The sequence below is a fragment of the Phoxinus phoxinus genome, assembly GCF_949152265.1.
Source record: "Phoxinus phoxinus genome assembly, chromosome: 21".
In the NCBI taxonomy this organism is placed as follows: Eukaryota; Metazoa; Chordata; class Actinopteri; order Cypriniformes; family Leuciscidae; genus Phoxinus; species Phoxinus phoxinus.
In genome coordinates, this window is record NC_136896.1 from 21,738,709 (window position 1) to 21,760,042 (window position 21,334).

A 21,334-nucleotide genomic window follows, 5' to 3' on the forward strand; every position below is an offset into this window, starting at 1 on the left:
AACTAAGTATGAAATTAGGCCACATACACACTGCAGCTGAATTCGGTTCTCAATTCACCTTTTACTGTTTAATCCTGTTCTGTACACACACAAACCAGTAATTTATGTGATTGACAAACGCATACTACACAACCGCATTCACCCCCGAAAAATGCTATACAAAAATTCTACGTAGTGTTTATGGAACCAAACTGAACAACTAGTTGCTAATGACGTACCAAAGTGGTACAAGCCTTGACTCATTTGTGTTGCCAGATCTTGCAAGAAAAACAGCAAACAAGAACAAGCCCAAAATAAACCGACATAAATCCAAGTGCTTTATGCTGAAAACAAGACCAAAATTTCACAACCCACACCTACTCACTTAAATAACTTCATAAAGTCAATGGGCCCTATTTTAAAGGGGGGGTACAATGGTGTTTCATGTATTCAGAGTTGTTTACAGTGTTAAAGAGATGGATTCTCATGCTAATAATGGCCAAAGTTTGAAAAGTTATTTTGAACGAATAACAGAGAATTTCTGTGCTGAAAATCATACTTCCGGATTGCAACACGTTTCGGGTGTTTTTTTTCTATCGTAGATCTAATGACGTAGACCAGAGTGGAACTCCTTATATGAGCATTGCTCTCGGAAAAGCGCGTTCACGCACACGTCGACCAGAGGAGAGAAAGACCGCGCTCATCGACGCATAGACATCATATCTATATATTATCTATGCATCGACGCGCTACTACCGGAAATCATCATCAGCAGCGCTAAATAGGAATGGTTGATGTCAAGAATGTCTCCAAAAAAGTGTGTTTTGGGATGTGAGGGAAAGTTTACCTTGTTCAGCTTCCCAAAGAACCCAGTGTTACTGGAACAGTGGATGCAGTTTGTATTCCCGGGACAGCAAAGGAGTGTGGCAAGTGCGGTTTTGTGTTCTGGTCATTTCAGTGACGAATGTTTTATTAACAAGGCCCAGGTCGTCGCTGGATTTGCAAACCAAATACTATATATATATTGTAATATGGCCTACCGCACCACGATCGATAATAAGCAAACCTTCCCGGGCGCTCCCGCTTGACTCTATAGCTCCGCCCACGCCCAGAATCAAGGACCTCGGCTTTTTCCGGTTAGAATCGGAAAGCTGTATTTTTATTTTATAAATATGATGAAACTAAAGACTTTTTGGAGATATGAAGGACGCACTATTACTCTATAGGTACTCAAGATTAACATGAGATTGACTGAAACTAAGTATTTTACCCCCCCTTTAATGATCTGAAACATAAGTATCAAACGCGAAACGCAAGTAACTTTGTGGGCGGATCTCAACGCCCAACGCCCAACTAATTTACCAATGTGCGTCTGTAGAGGGAAAAGTTTGCTGTGCGTAGGGTGAAAAATAGGAATGATACATGCGTCGGTGTACAGAGTCATTTGCGCTGGGTGCAAGATAGGGCCCAATAGCTTTATAAGCAAAACAACAAGCCCACAAAACGATTATAATAAGTGAACATGGTAAAACTGCAAGTGTGAGCAGCCTTTCCAAGCATATACAAAACACCTCCATTGACCGTGTTTAAGTAAAATTCCAGAGCATAAGAAGTCTTTTGACGCTATACTGTTTCTTTAGTCAGAATAGCGGAGACCAAACACCCGAGACGCCAGAACTCGCAGTTTCAGGAGTGAGTCGTGTTCCGTACATCTAAATGCAGTTGTCACTTCTGAAACTTTAGTCTGTACATGGCCATAACACCCATCCCCCAACCAAATGTGAAATCTATGTCAACTCACTAGCCGATTTGACAGGTTATGATTCTGAAATGAAATTCTGTCACTAGAATGTAAATATCAGCGGATCGGTTATATGTGCAGTGCACAAATTCTGTTCACAGAAACAGGAACTGCAGTGTATGAGAGCTGCCTGTGTTCACTTTGTCCTTGATCTCAGTGTAATCTTGTTATCAAATCAACAAGTGGCTACCTAGATAAATTTCAATGGCTACATAAACAAGTTTATTTTGTGCAGACTCTGGTTTTTCAGTCTCAAGAAGGTTGAATGTTTTTATTGGTGGTGGTAACTTATTTCTAATTTTGTCACAACAACCAGCTTGAAAATTCCTGCTAAAGGATAGAAGGACCACACCTATTCTCATATCTAAACTATAAAAACAGAATATAACAGAACAGTGTGCTGTACCTGAGTGAGCGCTCTGATTGGCCGGCACATGGCCTCATTGGCCACACTGATGAAGCCCATAGCAACATCCTCTACACTCATTTCTGAGTGGTGTCTTCCAGAAGCACTACTAGATGATTGGTTAGTTGAAAGGAAGAGGTTAATTTCTTGTGTGAGTTTGCGGAAATGCTTCATGGTTTCCTCAGTTGAGAGAGCCTCATTTTCTCCAGGGCCAAAGATTTTTGGGAAGAAGGAAGGCAGCAGGCGACCAAGGGCTAGATTTGCATCAGTGACAGTCAGAGGACCACCTGAACCAAAAGAGAAACAGAATAAGCATGTGCCATGGAGTGAGTGTAGCTTTAAGTCCCGTCTTTATGATACACTGACTTTTTCAGTTGAACAAAACATGGCCGAGTGTGCAAGGTAGAAACTGTCGCAGCAAATTTTAAAAGTACGAACCTAAAAGAACATAAAACATTTGTGGCAAGTAAGGCTGCATTCAGATAACCGGCATTCAGGGCCATTTAGCTTGTCTTCATCTATCAGCAGGTAGGGTTTCACATGTGACATCAGCTAATGACAGAATAACTTAACTTAACATTTTTTAGATGTTGTGTAGCGGGTAGCATTTGTGTTTTTACAGTTAAATTTTTAAAGGTGTTTTACAAAGAACATTGGCTATAAACAGTGTTCATTTCATTGACATATTACTTTTATCATAGTTTCCGTCATTTCACTGATGAAAACGAGACGATACCTAAATAAATGACAAAAACTATAATGGAAATCTATTGACCTTTTCGTCAACGAATAAGTATGAGATGACAAGTTTAGGGAGGGTTGATTTGGGGAAGTGAATGAGCATAGTAGCCAAGGAGGTTAGATGGGTACTTTTGAATGGTAACACATAGATCTACCCGGCGGGTTAATAGCATACAATCACTGCATGTCTTATAAAACGTTTAAAAATGTCAACATCTGTGAGAAAGAGAAAAACAGACATACGTATAAATTTCATTTGATGACAAGGAAAACAATACCATTTGTAAACGTGTGGAGTGACGTAACAATCTCCGGAAAAAAAACCCCAAAAATTTGCGAGAACCAATGAGGATTATTCTGGTGTGTTGAGCTTCGGTTTATTCATCGCTGAACTATGTTTATATGTGAATAAAAGACTAAATTCTATCTGTTAATCATAAAGCAATTGTTTCGACGATGAATAAAAGTCAAACAGGTTTGGAACAGCAAAAGAGTAAGTAATTGATGACAATTTTTTCATTTTTAGGTGAACTAACCCTTTAATGGCCCAATATTGGAATACTTTCTAACAACTTACACAATATTTTGTGTTATATGTACTGAAGTATGTGAACTGTCTGGGACACAGCAAAAAGACGGGAGATGCAGACATTTGAAGGACAGATGGCAAGAGCAAGTATTAGGCAATGTAGAGCTAAAGTGGTAAATGAACAAGCAAGAAGAAGACAGAAAAATGGTGAGTCTGATCAAAGACATTAAATACAAATACATCTCATTGGCCGCCTCATCGTATGTCAATGGCGCCGCCATATTGGTCCAGGTAACTTGTCGTAACTCTCATAATTGGACTGTAGAAAATATCCCTGACTATTTTGAGGTTTAACAAACCTTTGTTCATCCAAACCATTTCTCGGGGAATTACCTTTCACATGCAAGTCTGAATAGTTGTTTTTGGATTTATTTGGTCATTATAACATTATGTTGAGTCAGACTATTAATAGCAAGCGATAACGCAAATTAGCTATAAAAACTGTGACTCTATAAGACATAATATAAAGTTTACATAATTCTTATGACTTCAGGCTGTCAAAATTACAGATAGAGCTAAACCTGTCATTACAGATAGAGCTAAAGTGACTCTCCAAAGAGGAAGTGTTTTGATTGCTTGTTCTCTAATCGTGACTAATTTATATTTTTTCCCCCATTTTAGCCAGTGGAACCAGGACAACACACACCTCAAGGAAGGCTTAATAATGCCTGTCAGTCGACTGTTCTCTGCATTTCCAAGAGACTTCTGCCTATTGTATTACTATATTATTATATTACGTATACTATGATATGATTGTACTATTCACTACTCAATTTTATATTGACTATATTATTTTCCAATTTCTGATATATACACTATTTTGCGATTTTATTCATAATTATTATATTACTACTATATTATACTCAAACTCAATAGTATTTTCAATCTATTATTATTATTATTAATAATAATAACAATAATATTGCTACAATCATCTTAAAATGTCTTTAATTGCTCATTCTTGCAGTTGGTCTGATGCTCCCAGATATTTATCAAGTTACCACACACAATTAAATATAAAGTTGTCCATTTAAAATTAAAAGACGTTATGTCTTTTTTTTTTACTATAATATAAAATACATTTATTGTTGTGCAAAGAAACATTTGTAGAATGTTTACCAATAAAGAAGTATATTATAAAAAAGAAAAGATAAATGCTTTAGATAAATAAGGTATTGAGCGTCAAATTTATCTTCACATTTATTTGAAATTGTCCTGTGACATCCTAGGAAGTGATTCAAAAGAAAAAGCTAAAGGCACAAGAGAAAAAGCTAAATTGAGAGTGTGTGGAAAAGCCATTTCCATGATTAAAAATGAAGTGAGCATTTCATGTACATTAAGTTGTATTAATTAGGGATGTCTCCACAATTATTAACCAAGTCTATGCTTGACAAGTGTGAGTTTTACAGTTCCTCATGACAATGAATCATTTTCTATTTCTAACTAGCGAGATTCAGAGTAATTGGAGACAGAACCTTTTTCATACTCCACGCAGATCATAAACCATTGAAACCGGTTGAGAAATGTTAACTTTTTTTGGGCACCTTTTGTCCAGAAATGCTGCAGCTCTCCATTTACTTGTATTTGTTTATAGAGCAGTCTTGCCCGGACCAATATGGTGGACTCGTTGGCAAATCACAGCAACGATCCAAAGCGGCCAACGAGGAGTCTATGTATTTTATTTTTTTTATTTTACAACCTAACATTCGCTCGCCTCTTACCCTTCCTATAGCAGGCCGGTCCGGGATGAGCACCAGCAGACTCTGGCCCCACAACAAACATCCCTGACCTGAAATACAGACAGACAAAATAAATGTTCAACTTTCCTAACTTACACAGGGTTAATATAGTTAAGCTCTCCTTAGCTCTCATAGTAAATGTACTATGACATGTTAATGTTTTGTATGGTTCATAAAATGTACTCTCTGGAAGTGATCCAGTGTGGTAATTAATTTTAAAGCTAGATGGCGGGATAGTTCAAGTTCACATACAAAATGAGTTCAAGTTTTTTTTTGTGATATATGATACATTTTTGTCATGCATGAAAATATTTTAATAGGTTTAAACAAGGTCTGTATGTAAGAAACGTGTTTAATAGTAGATACATTAGATAAAAGGGTAACACTTAATAATAAGGACTCGTGTTAACATAAGTTAATTAACTAACATACTAACTAAAAATTAACTAACAACTAACAATGAGCAATTTGTTCCCACAGTATTTATTATCCTTTGTTGATGTTAGTAAAATAAAAATATTTAAAGTGAATTAACTATTGTTAGACTTAGCAGACAACTTTTTATCTTAAATGTTTTAATAAATGTCGAGATGAACATGAACTAAGAATAATAAATGCTGTGGAAATATTGTTAATTGTTAATTCAGGAAACTAATGTAGTTATTAGAGTCCCCCTGTGGTGAAAGGGTTTAATGTTGTTTATATGTCTATCTGGTGTTTTAAATATGCTTTAAGACAAATTATGAGCAAATACATAAGTCGAGAGTATTTTCTCCTTAAAACTGCAGTGAACCAAAGACAGTCTCAAAAATGCAGTTTGAAATCGCTGGTGTTTCTGACATCACAAGCTACCTTGTAACCAATCACATCAACGAGTGGATCTCTGAGCTGGAGTGGAGTAATTTGCATATTCATAGAACCGCATATATTAAATGAGGCAAGGGTGTAGAGTTTTCAAGGAAAACAGTTTCTAAACAGTCATTTTGGTGATAAAAGATGAGTTTTAAGGGATACAATTATTGACTGCCTTGCTGCTGGTTTGTGTCTGTAAGCTCCGTATAGCTTTCTGTTTTGAATCTCTATTTACTATCATTTCTTGTTGATTTTATTTGCTAGCTTTTAACTAAATCATTATCGCTAACACAACACGCTAGTATCTCGCTAGCCTGTTATCCTGCCTTTTACGAGTCTATCAAACAACTGTGGTGAGTAGGATCAATCAACAAACATGAGTAATGTCTTCTCCTGTTATTGACACTTGTCACTTCGTGTCACATGTATAGTATAGCATTCTCTGTCAGTAATGAGGGATTTAAATGTGATAAATGCAGGGAGATAGTCAAGCTGACTAGAGACACGCATCCAAACTTTATTTGAGGATAGTAAGAATGCAAGGGCTTTAGATACTGCTTTGGATACGACTAGCTTAGTGAACTCTGTACATTGTTCGGTTCCAGCTGTAGAGCACGTCCAGCAGGGCAATTGGGTGACCGTGAGATGCTGTAGTTGCGTAACAAAACACTGCTCTTCCGTTCCGATTACAATAACAAATAGATTCTCCCCACTCAGTGAAACACCCACTGAGAATCCTGTTGAATGTGCCCTAGTGATGATATGCGATTATATTACACGGAACGTGAAAATAGAGACACCAGCCTCAATAGTCACATGTTTGCGGGAGCCAGAGCGCCTGACATCAAAGCAAATTTAAAAGTGCTGGCTAATGCTAATCGTAAATTCTTTAAGATTATTATTATTCTGATAAAATAAATGATGATTAATAAATAGTGATATCGGATTAATTTCTTGCCACCATGCTCTCCAAGATATCAGCATCAGTCAACGACTAATTATCATTCCAGATTGGAATTCGCACATGGAAATGGAAATAAGTATGAGTACCAAACAAGGGGGGTAAAGGGCAAGATGCAGGACAGGGAGCAAATAGTGACAGAACAGAAAATATGCCATGTGCTTGAACACCGAAAACCAGACACCAAACATAAAAATTAAACCATGACCTAAATGATAGGCTCCTGTCAGGGATGTTTGCAGTGAACATAATCTTTATTTATAGAGACACATTCCAAAACTGAGTGGGCACACTAGCTTCGGATGGTTGCACAGTCAGAGTTTGCATGAATGCATTTGTGACCCTGGATCACAAAACCAGTTGCACGGGTATATTTGTGGCAATAGCCAACAATAAATTTTTTGGGTCAAAATTAGAGATTTTTCTTTTATGCCAAAAATCATTAGGATATTGAATAAAGATCATGTTCCTTGAAGATATTTAGTAAATTTCCTACCGTAAATCTATAAAATATATAAATATATATATATATGTATATAAAACTTTAAAGGCGATTTTCTCAATGTTTCGTTTTAGTTTTTTTGTACCCCCAGATTCCAGATCTTCAAATAGTTGTATCTCGGCCAAAAAGTGTCCTATCCTAACAAACCATACATCAATGGAAAGCCTATTTATTCAGCTTAACATTAACAATTAAAAATAGGTTTTGTGGTCCAGGGTCACATTTGTGCTGGGATTGATTAATCGGTGATCTTAACCAATCAAATTATTAAAGGTTCTCCAAGCGATCCTGGGTGACGTCACTTCTTGTTGACGTTCGAACTATTGCCAAACAAAACGGAGGCTAGCTAGACCCTCCCTCCTCCTCATCCGCGCACTAACAACCCAAACCCCACCCCCAAATCCTTCTTGTCGGTTATTGGCTGGAACACTGTTTGTTATGTTGTGGTGCGGGTTAGTCCAGTTTGTTTTTGTTGCTGTTTGTGGAGCCTGGGGTGTCTACAGAGACCACGTTTTTTTAGAGTGTGTTCAGGAGACAGACAGCTAGCGGATAGTGAGGAGATACGTGTATTTGCTGTATGTGACAAAAAATTTTTTGGCCTAAAAAATGCGTGACATCGCTTAGAGCACCTTTAACAACAAAACAATTCGTCATTGATTTATGTTGTGGTGCGGGTTAGTCCAGTTTGTTTTTGTTGCTGTTTGTGGAGCCTGGGGTGTCTACAGAGACCGCGTTTTTTTAGAGTGTGTTCAGGAGACAGACAGCTAGCGGATAGTGAGGAGATATTTGCTGTATGTGACAAAAAAATGTTTGGCCTAAAAAATGCGTGACATCGCTTAGAGCACCTTTAACAACAAAACAATTCATCATTGATTTAGCATGAACAACCCCATGTCCACCACATCACAGAAATCACAACGAGAACAACTAAACCAACCTATCTAAATCTGAAAGAATGCTATACAATGTGCAAAAATTATTTAAAAAAACATTACAATATCAGAGCACAGACTCAACAAATCAATAATTATCAATAATAATAAAATCAATAATAATAACATTATCTATATTAATAATGTATGTTTGTTACCGAAAGAACAGTCGAGAGCCTCCACCTGCCGCTACAGTGCTGATGTCAAGCTGTGGTGCCTGCAGGGTGATGCCAGCGACAGTCGCTTCAAACACATGTTCATACTGTCCAGCGTATCTGCTCACATCTGTAGATGTGCCTGTATAAATAAATCTATCATCAGTAATGTCAAAGTGCTCGAATGTTTCTTTCTGAAATCAGCTCAACCAGTTCAAACCTCCTTCACTGAAACACTAAAGACTGAACATGTAATACGCATGTGCATGACGTCATCGCCTTTAGAGATTCGCGTTTTTGTTGTTTACACGGAGACAGTTTTCAAAAACTTGCACTTTGAAACTCGTTTTCAAAAGTTTGCATTTTCAGGCCCCCAAAACGCCGTTGTCATGTAAACGAAAGGCCAAATCGCATAAATTGTTTTTACGTTTTTAGTTAAAAATGGTGTTGTATAAACAGCCCCTTAGTTTCTTCAGTTCGGTTTTCTGTATTGTTTATGTGAGTGTGTATTTTACTCTCATTCTCCTGTGTGTTCTTATTATACATTAAAAAGACTTTTGCTGATCCTCGACTCGTGCATGGTTGACTACACATGACAGAATACTGGACCTTAAAAAGGAGTCTTTTTTTTTACCCCATTTTCTTTTCTCTATTTTACCCCATTTTTCACTATGGACCTTACCACCACACAACTGCTCTGCCTGGAGCAAAAGGGCCGCTCACAGGAGGACCACACCCGGGACTTTTTAGAACTGGTGTGCCTCACTCACTATCCGGTCCAAGGCACGCCTTCCAGTGAGCAGTCCCAGAAATGATTTCGCCACATTTGTGGAGAGGGTGCTGGTGAATAACGGATCAGCATTTTGAGTCTGCCACTATGCACAAGCCCGAGTCTGAAAGGAGGACTGAGCCAATCATTGTCGTGGGAATTGTAGTGGAGTACAAGGGAATGGAGGAAGTCTCCAGCCACACTCCCAAAGCTGAGGAGTTCCCACCCAGCCTCCCTCTCCGCTGGTTCCCTTCAGCCCCTCAACTTCTCCTCTAATGCCACTCTGTGTGGATCTGACACGGGTCTTCTGGTCTCCAGCTCCGCCCAGTCAAGGGACCCGGCCCCACCTCCAGCCACAGTTCCTATCACTCCATCTCTGCTTTGGCTCCTCCCTCCCTCTGCTCTACCTGGGACCATCGAACTCCACTGGGTTCTCTCGACCCTCCGGCTCCACCTCGCTCTGTCTCTCCACCCCTCCCAGCTCTATCTTGGTCCTCAGCTGCATTCCCCACAATCCTTGTCTGCACTTATCACTGTTCATTGCACTCAGCTGTTCCCCGTCATTGTTCCCAGCTGTTCCGTTAAATCATTGTTAGTTATGTGTATATATACCCTGGTTGTTTCTATGTTTGTCACAGAGTCCTTGTTATGTATCATGCCACTTCCGAGTCCTGTTGTCTGTTTTGTTCCTGTTTTGTTTCTTGTTTGGATTGCCATTTGGATTTTGACCCTTGCCTGGACTGTTTACGAGTTACGGATACCCTTAAATAAATAACTTACTGCATTATTGGATCTTCCCTTGTCTCCTTGAGTGTGGATCGTGACACTTCGTCCTGGCTGGACTCTGGGTTTCCATCTGGGTCTTCCTGCTCCTGGCTCCTCCCACCCTCCACTCCCCCAGGCTCCTCCCACCCTCCACTCCCCCAGGCTCCTCCCACCCTCCACTCCCCCAGGCTCCTCCCACCCTCCACTCCCCCATGGACTGTTTTGCCAGCCCTTCTTTGGTCACACCCCTCTCCAGCTCCACATCCTCGTCCAGAGCCCCCTCCCTCCTCACACGGGAAACACTTAACGTAACGCGTAAATGCGTGTAACTAACGTAGTGATGGCGAAATAACACATTAGCGGATCGTAGGGAATAATATGGAAAACTTCTTGAACAAAATAAATTCAAGCACTTTCAAGGACCTGTATCTATGTATGTTTATTTTCAAAAAACTTTTCAGGGCCTTGAATCTTTTTTTTCCCAGACCCGTGGGAAATGGGAACCCTGTAATAACCCTTTAGAACCTGAAGCTAAAATGGGTGTTTTTCACATATTTAGATTTTTTGACTGTAAAATTCTAAAACAATGTGCTATCTTCATGTGCAAGGTGTCATCTTTTTCAGAAAAAGATTAGCTTTCAAAAAATTACAGTTATTGACCATTATTGTGTGTGGTGACTTTTTAAATAGAATTTAAATAGACAAAAATAAAAAAAACGAGAATAAATTTTCCGATTTTTATTTAGAAAAAAATAGAAAAATCACGAACGAAAGAAACTAACACTTTAAAGTTGGAAAATGAAGTATAATACAACTATACAAGTCTTTTCTGTGACATTGGGTTGCAGTTTTAATTTAGGACACTTTTTTTCATACACGCACACATACACATGCATACACCACATGTAAAGATACGTGAAAAAGTAACGGCCGCCATCCTCAAAAAGTTTCATTAAAAATCATCCCAATCCCCTCTTCTGCTGTCTACCACTTCTTTCACCATGTATTTGTTCGTGTCTTTTATTATTTTATGCAATCCAAAACACTCTAACCTGCCGCGCTTCGTATCTCTCGGTTCAAATCCTTCCTTCCCGCTCTGCCAGAAAGCCCGCTGTCATTTGCTGACGGAAAGCATGAAATTACCGTAATAAGCCGTATATTGGCGAAAAGCGCATGTTGTCTACTGTCAGGGGCAATTTGAATGGTTTTGATAATGCAAACGGTTGAAGAGTTACGGTACAATGAATACAGCTTGCTGATCTGTGTCGGCGACGACACATTCGGTTCTAAAGAGATAATGTGTCTTTGAAAGGGAAATGACTGTCTTCAGAAAAGTTTCTATGTTATTTTCATTTAATCTTTCTTTATCTATCCTGATTTAGGAGCGCAGCGCTTCTTTGTGTACAGCAGCTATCGGGGAAACTGCTATTTCTGCCGCTCCTAAGAAAAATAAAAAAAAACGTCATATACCGTGAAACGGTATTTTAGAAAAATACTGTGATATACATTTTTGGTCATACCGCGCCCATCTTTGGTTCTAAATGTGGCTATATTAATACCTTCACTGTGTTTGATCCACTGTAAATAATATTTTGCACACTTAGGATGCATGTTGTGTAGCCAGATTTTGACTCAGTGACTTTTCAGACTTGCTGCCCCTCTGAACTTTGAACTGTCGAAAAATAAAAGGTAACATGAGATGTCAGTAAAGATCATTTGGCTGTCAATGCTTAATTTAGGTTCATTATCATAGGTCGCAATTTCTTCTTTAGCCAACTATATATTATTTAGCACTATTCTCTGTTTATTAGGGTATTTATATAGGAAATTTTATTATTAATTAGGGATGGCAATCATCACATAAAAATCAGGGTTGTCCCCATTTATAGATGAAATTATAAATCCTGTATTGAATCCCTATGACATAAGATTTGTCCCATATTTTTCCTATACCCTGTTTATTAAACAATGTCTTTGCTATTTGTTGTGAAATTGATTTGGTTATATTTGATATCATATCATTCTCCCTTCTGCAGAGAAGGAAAAATTCACTTGGCAGTGATCAGTGTGACTTGTGTCTTGTCTCCTCTCTCTCTCTCTCTCTCTCTCTCGTTTTTAGCAGGTTGACGCAGGTATTTAATTGGCTCATTCATTTGTCAATCTTGGAGACACATACTGATGCCAACGCGTGTCTCCACCAATGAGGGCAGTATAAAAGAGAACGCTTGCGTGGAAAGTGGAATGATTCCCTTTCTGTTTGATTCATGCCTGTGCACTATATATGATTTTTATGGTAAAGTCTGTGTTCTTTGATCCCTTAGTGTATGATGGCTCATTCGTTGTGTTAATTCACAGTTCGTTTGTTTTGTTATTAAACGGGGAAAAGAAAAAGGACAGGTAAGATATTACGTGATATACAGTACATGTCCCACAATGAGGTTTCAATTGTTAGAACACTAGGTTTGTGACATGTGCCACCCCTTGAATTGTTTTTTTGTAGTGAGAGCAGTTCATTTAGGGCATTTCGATGATGAAGACTTTCTTTTGATGTGGGTTTCTTGTAAATCACCGGTATCGTAGTGAACATCTCCTTTTGTGTTTCATAGAAAAAAGTCAGTCATAGGAGTTTTAAACAACATGAGTAAATGATGATCTTTTACCTCCCATGTCGAAACCAATGACGGGCTTCTTTTCCGTAAACCCATAACATGTGACAGCATAGCCCACAACTCCTCCAGCAGGACCAGAGAGAACTGCCCGAGAGCCACAGAACTGCTCCATTGGTGTCAGCCCACCATCTGACTGCATGAACAACACATCCACACCCTGAGAGATAGAGAGATGGGGTATTAAATTAAAGGTGCAGGAAGCGATTTCTGAGAAACACTGTTAAAAGTGGTTCGGACCAAGCACCACAACACACTTGAAGCCAATCAGCAGTAAGGGGCGTATACACTCATGATGGGGGAGGAGAGAAAGTAAGCAAGAGGGAGATTTGTGGAAAGACTGCAGAAAGAGAGATGGCTGAGAGACATTACAAAAGAGAAAATTAATATAACACGAAAAAGGTGGTTTATGATTTATGACCCACACGGACATTAGAAAAGCTTTCCAGTGTTAGAGAGACCTAAGCAGGAAGGCCTGAAAAATGGACGCTGAAATTGTCTTGTTTCTGCTCCATAAGTGAGTTACATCAGTTTTGCTATGTTTCACAGAACCAAGATACACTGTTGTTGTAATTTTAGCTATAGTAACAGGACAGTTTTTATGTTATTGTTTGGAGCTGGTGTGCTGCTGGCGACTCTAGCTTGTATATAATCATGTGTACAGTACAGTTTGTTCAGTTTTTGTTCTTGTCATTCATTTGTCATCCACTCTTGCATTGCGTGTTTGTGCATTTTGGGGATGGAGCAATGAAGGGAGGGGTGTGTTTGTTTGGGTTGATTTCAAATATCGACAGTATCCAACAACGTTTCTCAGAAATTGCTTAATGCACCACATGCACATACCTTCAAGCCTCCTTTAAAGCCCGCAGTGAATTCAGTGAGGTAAAGGTGTATTTTTGGTGTGAGGTAGGCGTCAGCACAAACAGTGTACCCACGAGGCACTGCTCGCACCATAGGCATAACCTCACTGGAAAGAGACACCTGAGTGAAACCAAGACGCTTCGCCAAAGACCCCACAGCCTTCTCATGAGCCGCCCATCTGAAACACACAATCAGGAATGATAAATATGATTTCAATCAATATGATCAAATGTCTCAGTGTGTTTGTAATTATTTCAGTGTTTGACATAATGGCACATTGGGCATTAGGACATTTCATCTACTCAAACTAAACCAGCACCAACTGGTGTTCCACTTTCACTCCCCCTTTATACAAAGTCATGAGTATTTGTGAGCCATTCCTACACAGATAATAATCAAATAACTCTCTCTTGTCCACCTTTTGGCCCTCAGGTATCCTCTCATGACACTGCATTGCAAGATCCTGCACCTTGCAGAGTTTGTTGATTTGTGTTTAGTGGTTCTTGCAGATGAATCAGCAAACTAGTTAGACTAGTAGACCAACAGGCCTGTTTGCAGGTAAACAAAATATATATATATATATTTTTTTTAAATAAATGTTTTACCCCTTTCACTGTCCCACTCCTCAGTATAATCTCAGGTAGTGTAATAAATGTTTTATTACACTACCTGAGATTATAATGAGGGGTTAGATTATTGCTTAGATGTGATTATTGACAATAATTTGCCTTTTAAACAACAAAGAAATTGTAGGAACAGTAAAATATATTCTTAAAAAAAAAATAAAGTGCCGTTTTCTGTTAATCAGGTGAGGGGTTCTTATATACAGCACTACTATGGATTACAGTCATTATTAAGAAATTTCAGATCACAGAATGCTGCAATTGACCAAATAGAAAAAAACATATTCCAGAGAGCCATGTAATAAATACATAAGATGTAAATAATGATCTATACAAACGTGTAAGAATGCAGTAGCAGCACCGCCAGACTTCTGATGCCTTTGGATTGCACACGTCTCAAATCCTGCTCAACACGTTGAAGATCCAACTCACGCCACACCTCAAGACTTTCTCCAGTACTGCCTGAGAGAAACAGAGATTCCATGCAGTTGAGTTGACATTAGTGATACTTATCTGAGATTGTATAAACCAACAAAACTAGTTTCATATGACATTAACATACAATGTTAGCCAAGGTTTCTTACACTCCAAATAGCTTTAATGGCCATTTTACACTCACTCTGTGACCATATGAATTGTACATGCCATTTCTGTTGCTATGCTTTAAAGGGACTGTTCACTTTAAAATGAAAATTCTGTCATCATATACTCACCCTCAAGTTGTTTCAAAACTGTATGAATTTTTTTCTTCTGCTGAACACAAAGGAAGATACTTAGAAGAATGTCAGTAACCAAACAGTTAACTGGTCCCATTGACTTCCATAGTAGGAAAAAAAAAATACTATGGAAGTCAATGGGACCAGTTAACTGTTTTGTTACCGACATTCTTTAAAATATCTTCCTTTGTGTTCAGCAGAAGAAAGAAATTCATACAGTTTTGAAACAACTTGAGGGTGAGTAAGTGATGACAGAATTTTAATTTTAAAGTGAACTATCCCTTTAAGGATGTCTAGAGGTAATTTACCTCTGTACTAACCTTGACATTGGTTCTGAATCGGCATCATATTAATGTTAATGCATTCATTTTTGTGACAAGTTGTGCAATTTCAGACTAAATCGTTTTCCCAGCTCGGTTTCAATAATTGCCCTTCTGCAGTGAGGATACTGTTTTGCCCTCTAAAATTAACAATACATCGTTTGTGATTGAATTAATTTGATGTAAAATAGTCCTTATATATAAAGTCCTTTACTACAAAAGATCAAGAAAACCATGATACGTCATGATATGACCTGTTAAAATGAGGTATATGTAGTAGATGTTGACCTGTTGTTCACCTGTTACTATTCGTTTGGGCTCGTTTCTGGGAAGCTGACAGGAATCTTGTCTGAGAATAACCCTCTCTTCCACTTCAATCACCTCCTCGTACAGCACATCCGGCATACACACCTCCTAAAACAACAACAACACACACTTTGAAACACTCACACGCAGCCCCTGCAACAACAAAATGATCTTGATTATCTTGGAATCTCATCAAAGCATTGTTGGGTGTGAACAGTTTTTCAGTGGTGAACATATTTTCAGTGGAGAGATGAAACACTGTTAAAAGACTAACCTAATTTGGTATTATCATTCATTTTCTTCTGGGGTTTCATACAGTTGCATTTCCAGTGTGTACTTTGATTCTCTGAAAAATACTGTTTTTTTGTGCAAAAACTACCGTACTGTTTTAAGAGGTGGGGGAAACCGGAGAACCTGCTACATTATTACAACATCCATATTGACTGGTATGGTCCCAATATACTACAGGTATGTATCCCAAATGGACACTGGAATTGTGGCAGATAGGATTTTTGCAGACTGTCATTTATGAAAAATAAGATGTGCTTACATCTTGTCCTGAGAACAGAGTTTAAACTTTCTGTTAAGATTTAACTTCACTATATAGTTGACCCTTGCCTGACTATAAATCAGTGTGGTTTCATCGTGTTCTCCTTTAGCCAAGAGCTTTAACAAAAATATGATACTGGAATTTTACAATTCAGAACACACAAACATTAGTCCAATTTAAGAATTTTACTCTAGAAAACAAACAGTTGTAACATTTGACTCAACTTTTTAAAATCAACTTTTTGGGACAAGAAGTCTTTTTTGCTAAAAAAAAAGAAAAAGAAAGAAGTGTTTTTGTGAGATGGACAGTTTGAAGGACAACGTAGCCGAATAATGAGACAGGCACTTTAATGGCACGGTATACTCTATTGGCCAAGAACTCATGTCGGCATTTGCATAGTTGTGTCACATATGTTTCTGGACTCAGCGATTCAAACCACTAGTAACAGCAGGTCTGTTTCTCCATCTCCAACTCACTTTTGATCATCCCTCCCACTAATCTTTTATTCACTCTTGAGGTGGTGTGGCATAGTAGCGGCAAATTATTCAAAGATGCAACCCCTGAGCCCTTATACATTTGGACAAAACTCTTAACCCTGGATCAGTCGCTTAGAAGTACCATGCTGTTAAAGGGTAACTAAACCCCTGGTCAGAGGCTAACTCCACCCACTGGCAATATTTGAAATCGCTGGAAAAATGGGCAGAGCCCAGCGGAGGCCCGGAGGTCGAACCGAGGGCAAAAAAAGAAAGAAAGTGTTATCGTTTACAATTACAGTCTTATATTCAGTCATTTTAAAATGTTTATAAATAATATTAGAGACTTGAATATTCTCACAAAGCAAAGAATATCCCTCCTCTGCAGCGCAAGCTCGTGCTAGGGGCGTGGTTAGTGAGCCGATGGCAGCATAGATATACATAATAAAGGCTAGATGTCTCTTAACATTAAAGGTAGAACAGTTTCTGTCATTTTAGTGTGTCTGCGTGAGGTAAAAATATCAATTTAGGAAAATACTCAGCAATGTTGTTGTCATGAATTTGTCCATGGTTCGTTTACAAGTGGTCGAAATCGGTACTGCAGTCCAAATTCTAAATATCAGAGATCGTTGTTTTTCTCAATACTCCACTTTTGTGGCATGTTTGTGGCTGCCACATTTCAGCTATAGAAGAGCGCAAGAGCATTGGTGAACCTTGCTCGCTCTCATTGGCTAGCCCGGGTATCAGTTCATAGGCTTACAATTTGGGATTGTGCGGGCTCCGACACAATCGGGAGTTGTAAAATAATCATAATGACACCACACAATTGAGGATTTTTTGGACAAGTCGGTTGCGAGAAGCCTTGAATCGGGCCACATCCACCAGATCATTGGGGGCTGCACATTGGACTTAAAATTTGGTGTGTGGCCAGCCTAAGGCCCCGTTTAAATGTACATGATTATTTTGAAAAACGGAGACATTTCCCTTCGTTTGTGCCCTTCGTTTACACGCAAACGGAGAATTCGCCTCTGAAAAATTTGCGCGTTTGCATGTAAACTGAGAAAACCTGAGTTTTAGGCAGCCGACGTCACAGTATGTGACTATTTTCGGGTTTCTGATTGGCTAACGTGGGCTTGAGCTTCTCGTTACACTGCCACCTACAGGTTTGGCATGCTCTTGACGGCATATGCACGGGTTTGTGTAAACAAACACTTTTCTGAAAACTGACAGGTGTGCACAATGTTATTTTTGAAAACGGAGAGGGGTGAAATGTCCGTTTATGAAAATAGCCTTAGCTCTTATAATGACCCCTTTCTAGTCAACACCAAGTCTCTGGAATGAATTTAGATAATTTTTACTCACCAGATCAAACAGGTCAGGTCGCGCTTGCGTGCCGATATGTAGAAGGTCCCGAAATCCGCGTGTCACCAGTAGTGCTGTTCTCTCACCCTGTCGCTCTAGTAAGGCATTAGTCGCCACTGTGGTGCCCATCCGAATCCAGCCAATCTGAGAAGTGTCCAAGGGCTGATCTCGAGGAAAGCTCTGCCCCGTTTCCTGTTCAATACATGAACCCAACAGACAAAGTGGACTTTTATGCGATACTTCATTGATGTGCAGACTTCTGTTCTCTACATTCTAAACTATCCTCCCCAGATCTAATCAATAAACAAAAAAAAAAAAAAAAAAAAACTCTTCTCAATAAGATCTACATCCAAATATGTTAAGGTTTTCTCCTCACCTCCTGCAGTACTCGCCGAATACCCTCAGTAGGGGCGTCTTTGTAGTTCTGGGGGTCGTGTGACAGCAGTTTTAGGACTCTCTCTCTGCCATCGGGCAAACGGGCGAACACATCCGTAAAGGTTCCTCCCCGATCAATCGCAAAATCAAACTTCCCTTTAGTTTCAGCCATGCTGGGACAAAGACTGCAATGAACACAACATTTAAAAGTGACACACTGGCTGGATCTCAACATTTTGTAAACCTATTTAAAGGATATTAAAATTAACCCAAAATTTTAATTCTGCCTTTATTTACTCACAACTGATTTCTTTCTTCAGTTCCGTTTTTTTCAGCTACTCTGTTTTTCATGTAAAATAAATCTGATGTCCCCAGAGTGTGTGAAGTATAGAGAGTATATATAGTGTGTGACCAAGAGAAATATATGTCTACCTCAAATGTAACATTTGTTCTGTACATCAGCATCGGGGGAATAACATTGTAATCTTGTTCACGTAGAGAAAGATGGATGTAGACTACACAGGGACCGTGAAGACACTGAATTAAACATGAAAACAGCCCTCATAATAATCACAAATACACTTACATTTCTATAAATCAGTTTTTATGAATGAATGGCTTGCTCTAACTGTTGCTCTGGTCTTCGTCAACAACACGCGCTTGCACCGTCTGCTGGTGAGGTTGATTAACAGCAGATGGAGATTATGCTCGGTAATCTACTGATTTTCCTACAGTTCCTGAAGGTCACTGTTGAATTTACTGTCGAATTTGAACCACTGAAATTGTGGAAGCGAATTTGTAAAGCGAAATAAAGTGGACCGAAAATTGCCCGTTGAATATTATAGGTTGTATTTTTTAACAGTTTGAATATTTTGGAAGTGAAATATGAAAGGTGAAAATGGATAATTGAATATTTATGAATGAAAATGTGTTTGAAATGTTTTGAATTGTAATATTCACAGCTTAAATATACAACCATGTTGAATTTCAGCTCATAAAAAAATGCAAGGCCTAAAAATACAATGCATTAAAATGCAAGCATGGTTAATGCAATGCATATTTTTTTCAAGTAGTGCAATTCAACAGACTTTTTTATTTCAAAAACATTTGTCATTATTTTACTTCCATAGAAATACCATTTCGATTTTTTTTAAATAATATTAGTAAACAAATCCAAAGCAAATACTTTATGGTAGGTTTAAATTGAAGGTATCTTGTTTTGTGAATGTTGCATTTGCCCATCATACAAATTAAGTCTATGACATCATCTAGCTCCTTATTGCCAGAAACTAGTGATGGCCATTTTCAAAACACTGCTTCATGAAGCTTTGAAACCTTTACGAATCTTTTGTTTCGAATTAGTGATTCGGAGAGTTTTTCAAACTGCCAAAGTCACGTGATTTCAGTAATCATTGAACAAGTGTCTGTCTATTACCTGAGTATGAAGTGTCTAGGTCTCTATTTCCTGATCTCTGAGGAATTTTATACATTTGCAAATGTTTTAATGAGGTATTTGTATAATTAAAAGGAATAATAGTATTTAATAGTCTCTGTTTAGCTGACCCATCCATAGACCAAACAAAACAAGCCTTAAAAATTTATCAAATAAGACATATTATTAAAGCTGCCCACTAATATTTGACTAATCGTTAGTCGACTAGAAGAGGTTTGGTCGACCAAATTTTTATTACTCAGAAAAAAACATATTATACAGACATATTATATAGACATGTAATATTTAATGTTAATAAATGATTAGTTAATTGCATCTGATACTTTCAATAAAACATTTGCAATGGGTTTGTAAAAGCTGATGCATGTTTGACATGAGTTTTTGTTTTGACCAGCAGGCATCACAAGCAATTGGTTTAACTGATTCGAAGCTTTCTCCCATCTCTACCAGAAATATCCGTGAAAAACAACATTAATGACAGAAATATCACACGAAAAACACAAGAAATGAGGATGCTGACATAAGGATGTTAGAAGAACAGAAAAAAAATAAGTGTGAGAGAGATTCTTCCTCCTCTTTGCAAAAAGAAGAGAAGAAATTAAATCATACAGGTTTGGAACAACATTTTTTTGAACTATCATTTTAAATTAGAACGTGTATATGCAAATAATAAATGAACAGTTAAATGCTATGATAAAACGCAGTGCTGTCTGCAGATGCTCAGCTGTTCAAAATAGGTGCACATTAGACTAAAAGCTTAAAGGGCAGCACAATCCCTTAAACCTTAACTAGGCTAAAGATCACTGACAATATAGTACAAGCAATATTGCAATATTTCTGTCAGTAAATACATTGCATACATCATGAACAATCAGGCAATTACAACATGAGCATGTTATGCTGTACTTACACTTGAAGCAGTAGTGAAACAAGAAACAAATAGACGATTCCTCTCGTGTCGCACTGACTGTTTACAAATATGAAGCCACACTTCCCCGCTTCGATATTGAGAAGTTCCGTAGAAGTAACAGTGAGTACCACCACCACTTCCTGCTGCTACACTGTCTCCGCCTTCTGAGATATATCACGTGACTGAGCCCAGGGGCGGTGGATAATATTGGCGCGTGATTGCTCAAGAAGAAAGGCGAATTCCTCAGTTCATGTCCCAAACATTAACATAGACATGGTCCCAAACCTGTTTGACTTCATTTCATCTGCGGAACACAAAAGAAGATATTTATATTAATTTAACTCGGGTACATGAATGGGTTTTTATGTATCCATATTAATGTCCTATGTTAAAGTAGGGGAGACCAGGGACAGTTGTAACGGGGGACGGTTGTAACACCTTGAATTCCTCCCATCAGAAACAACCTAGAGTGATGACACTCACTGTGCTCATGCTTAGTTAGTTTCCCTCCATTTTTGCCAAAAAGGG

At 38.4% G+C, this 21,334-nt stretch overlaps 1 protein-coding gene across 2 annotated transcripts in view; it reads right to left on the reverse strand.

Moving 5' to 3' along the window:
• The window catches only part of oplah (5-oxoprolinase, ATP-hydrolysing), a 42,609-nt gene extending 21,638 nt beyond the window's left edge, over positions 1–20,971 (reverse strand). Inside the window, exons 1-10 of one of the 2 annotated variants that reach the window (XM_079595332.1) lie at positions 20,807–20,971; positions 18,445–18,628; positions 18,069–18,260; positions 15,677–15,791; positions 14,680–14,803; positions 13,701–13,896; positions 12,852–13,017; positions 8,661–8,799; positions 5,238–5,305; positions 2,187–2,473 (exon numbers count right to left, since the gene is read on the reverse strand). In XM_079595332.1, the coding sequence (XP_079451458.1) occupies positions 2,187–2,473; positions 5,238–5,305; positions 8,661–8,799; positions 12,852–13,017; positions 13,701–13,896; positions 14,680–14,803; positions 15,677–15,791; positions 18,069–18,260; positions 18,445–18,615 (1,458 nt within the window). In that variant the 5' untranslated portion in view covers positions 18,616–18,628; positions 20,807–20,971. Of the gene's footprint in view, positions 1–2,186; positions 2,474–5,237; positions 5,306–8,660; positions 8,800–12,851; positions 13,018–13,700; positions 13,897–14,675; positions 14,804–15,676; positions 15,792–18,068; positions 18,261–18,444; positions 18,629–20,806 lie in introns of those variants that run through there. The other variant, XM_079595333.1, reaches the window with a different exon arrangement.
• Between the last annotated feature and the right edge of the window lie 363 nt (positions 20,972–21,334).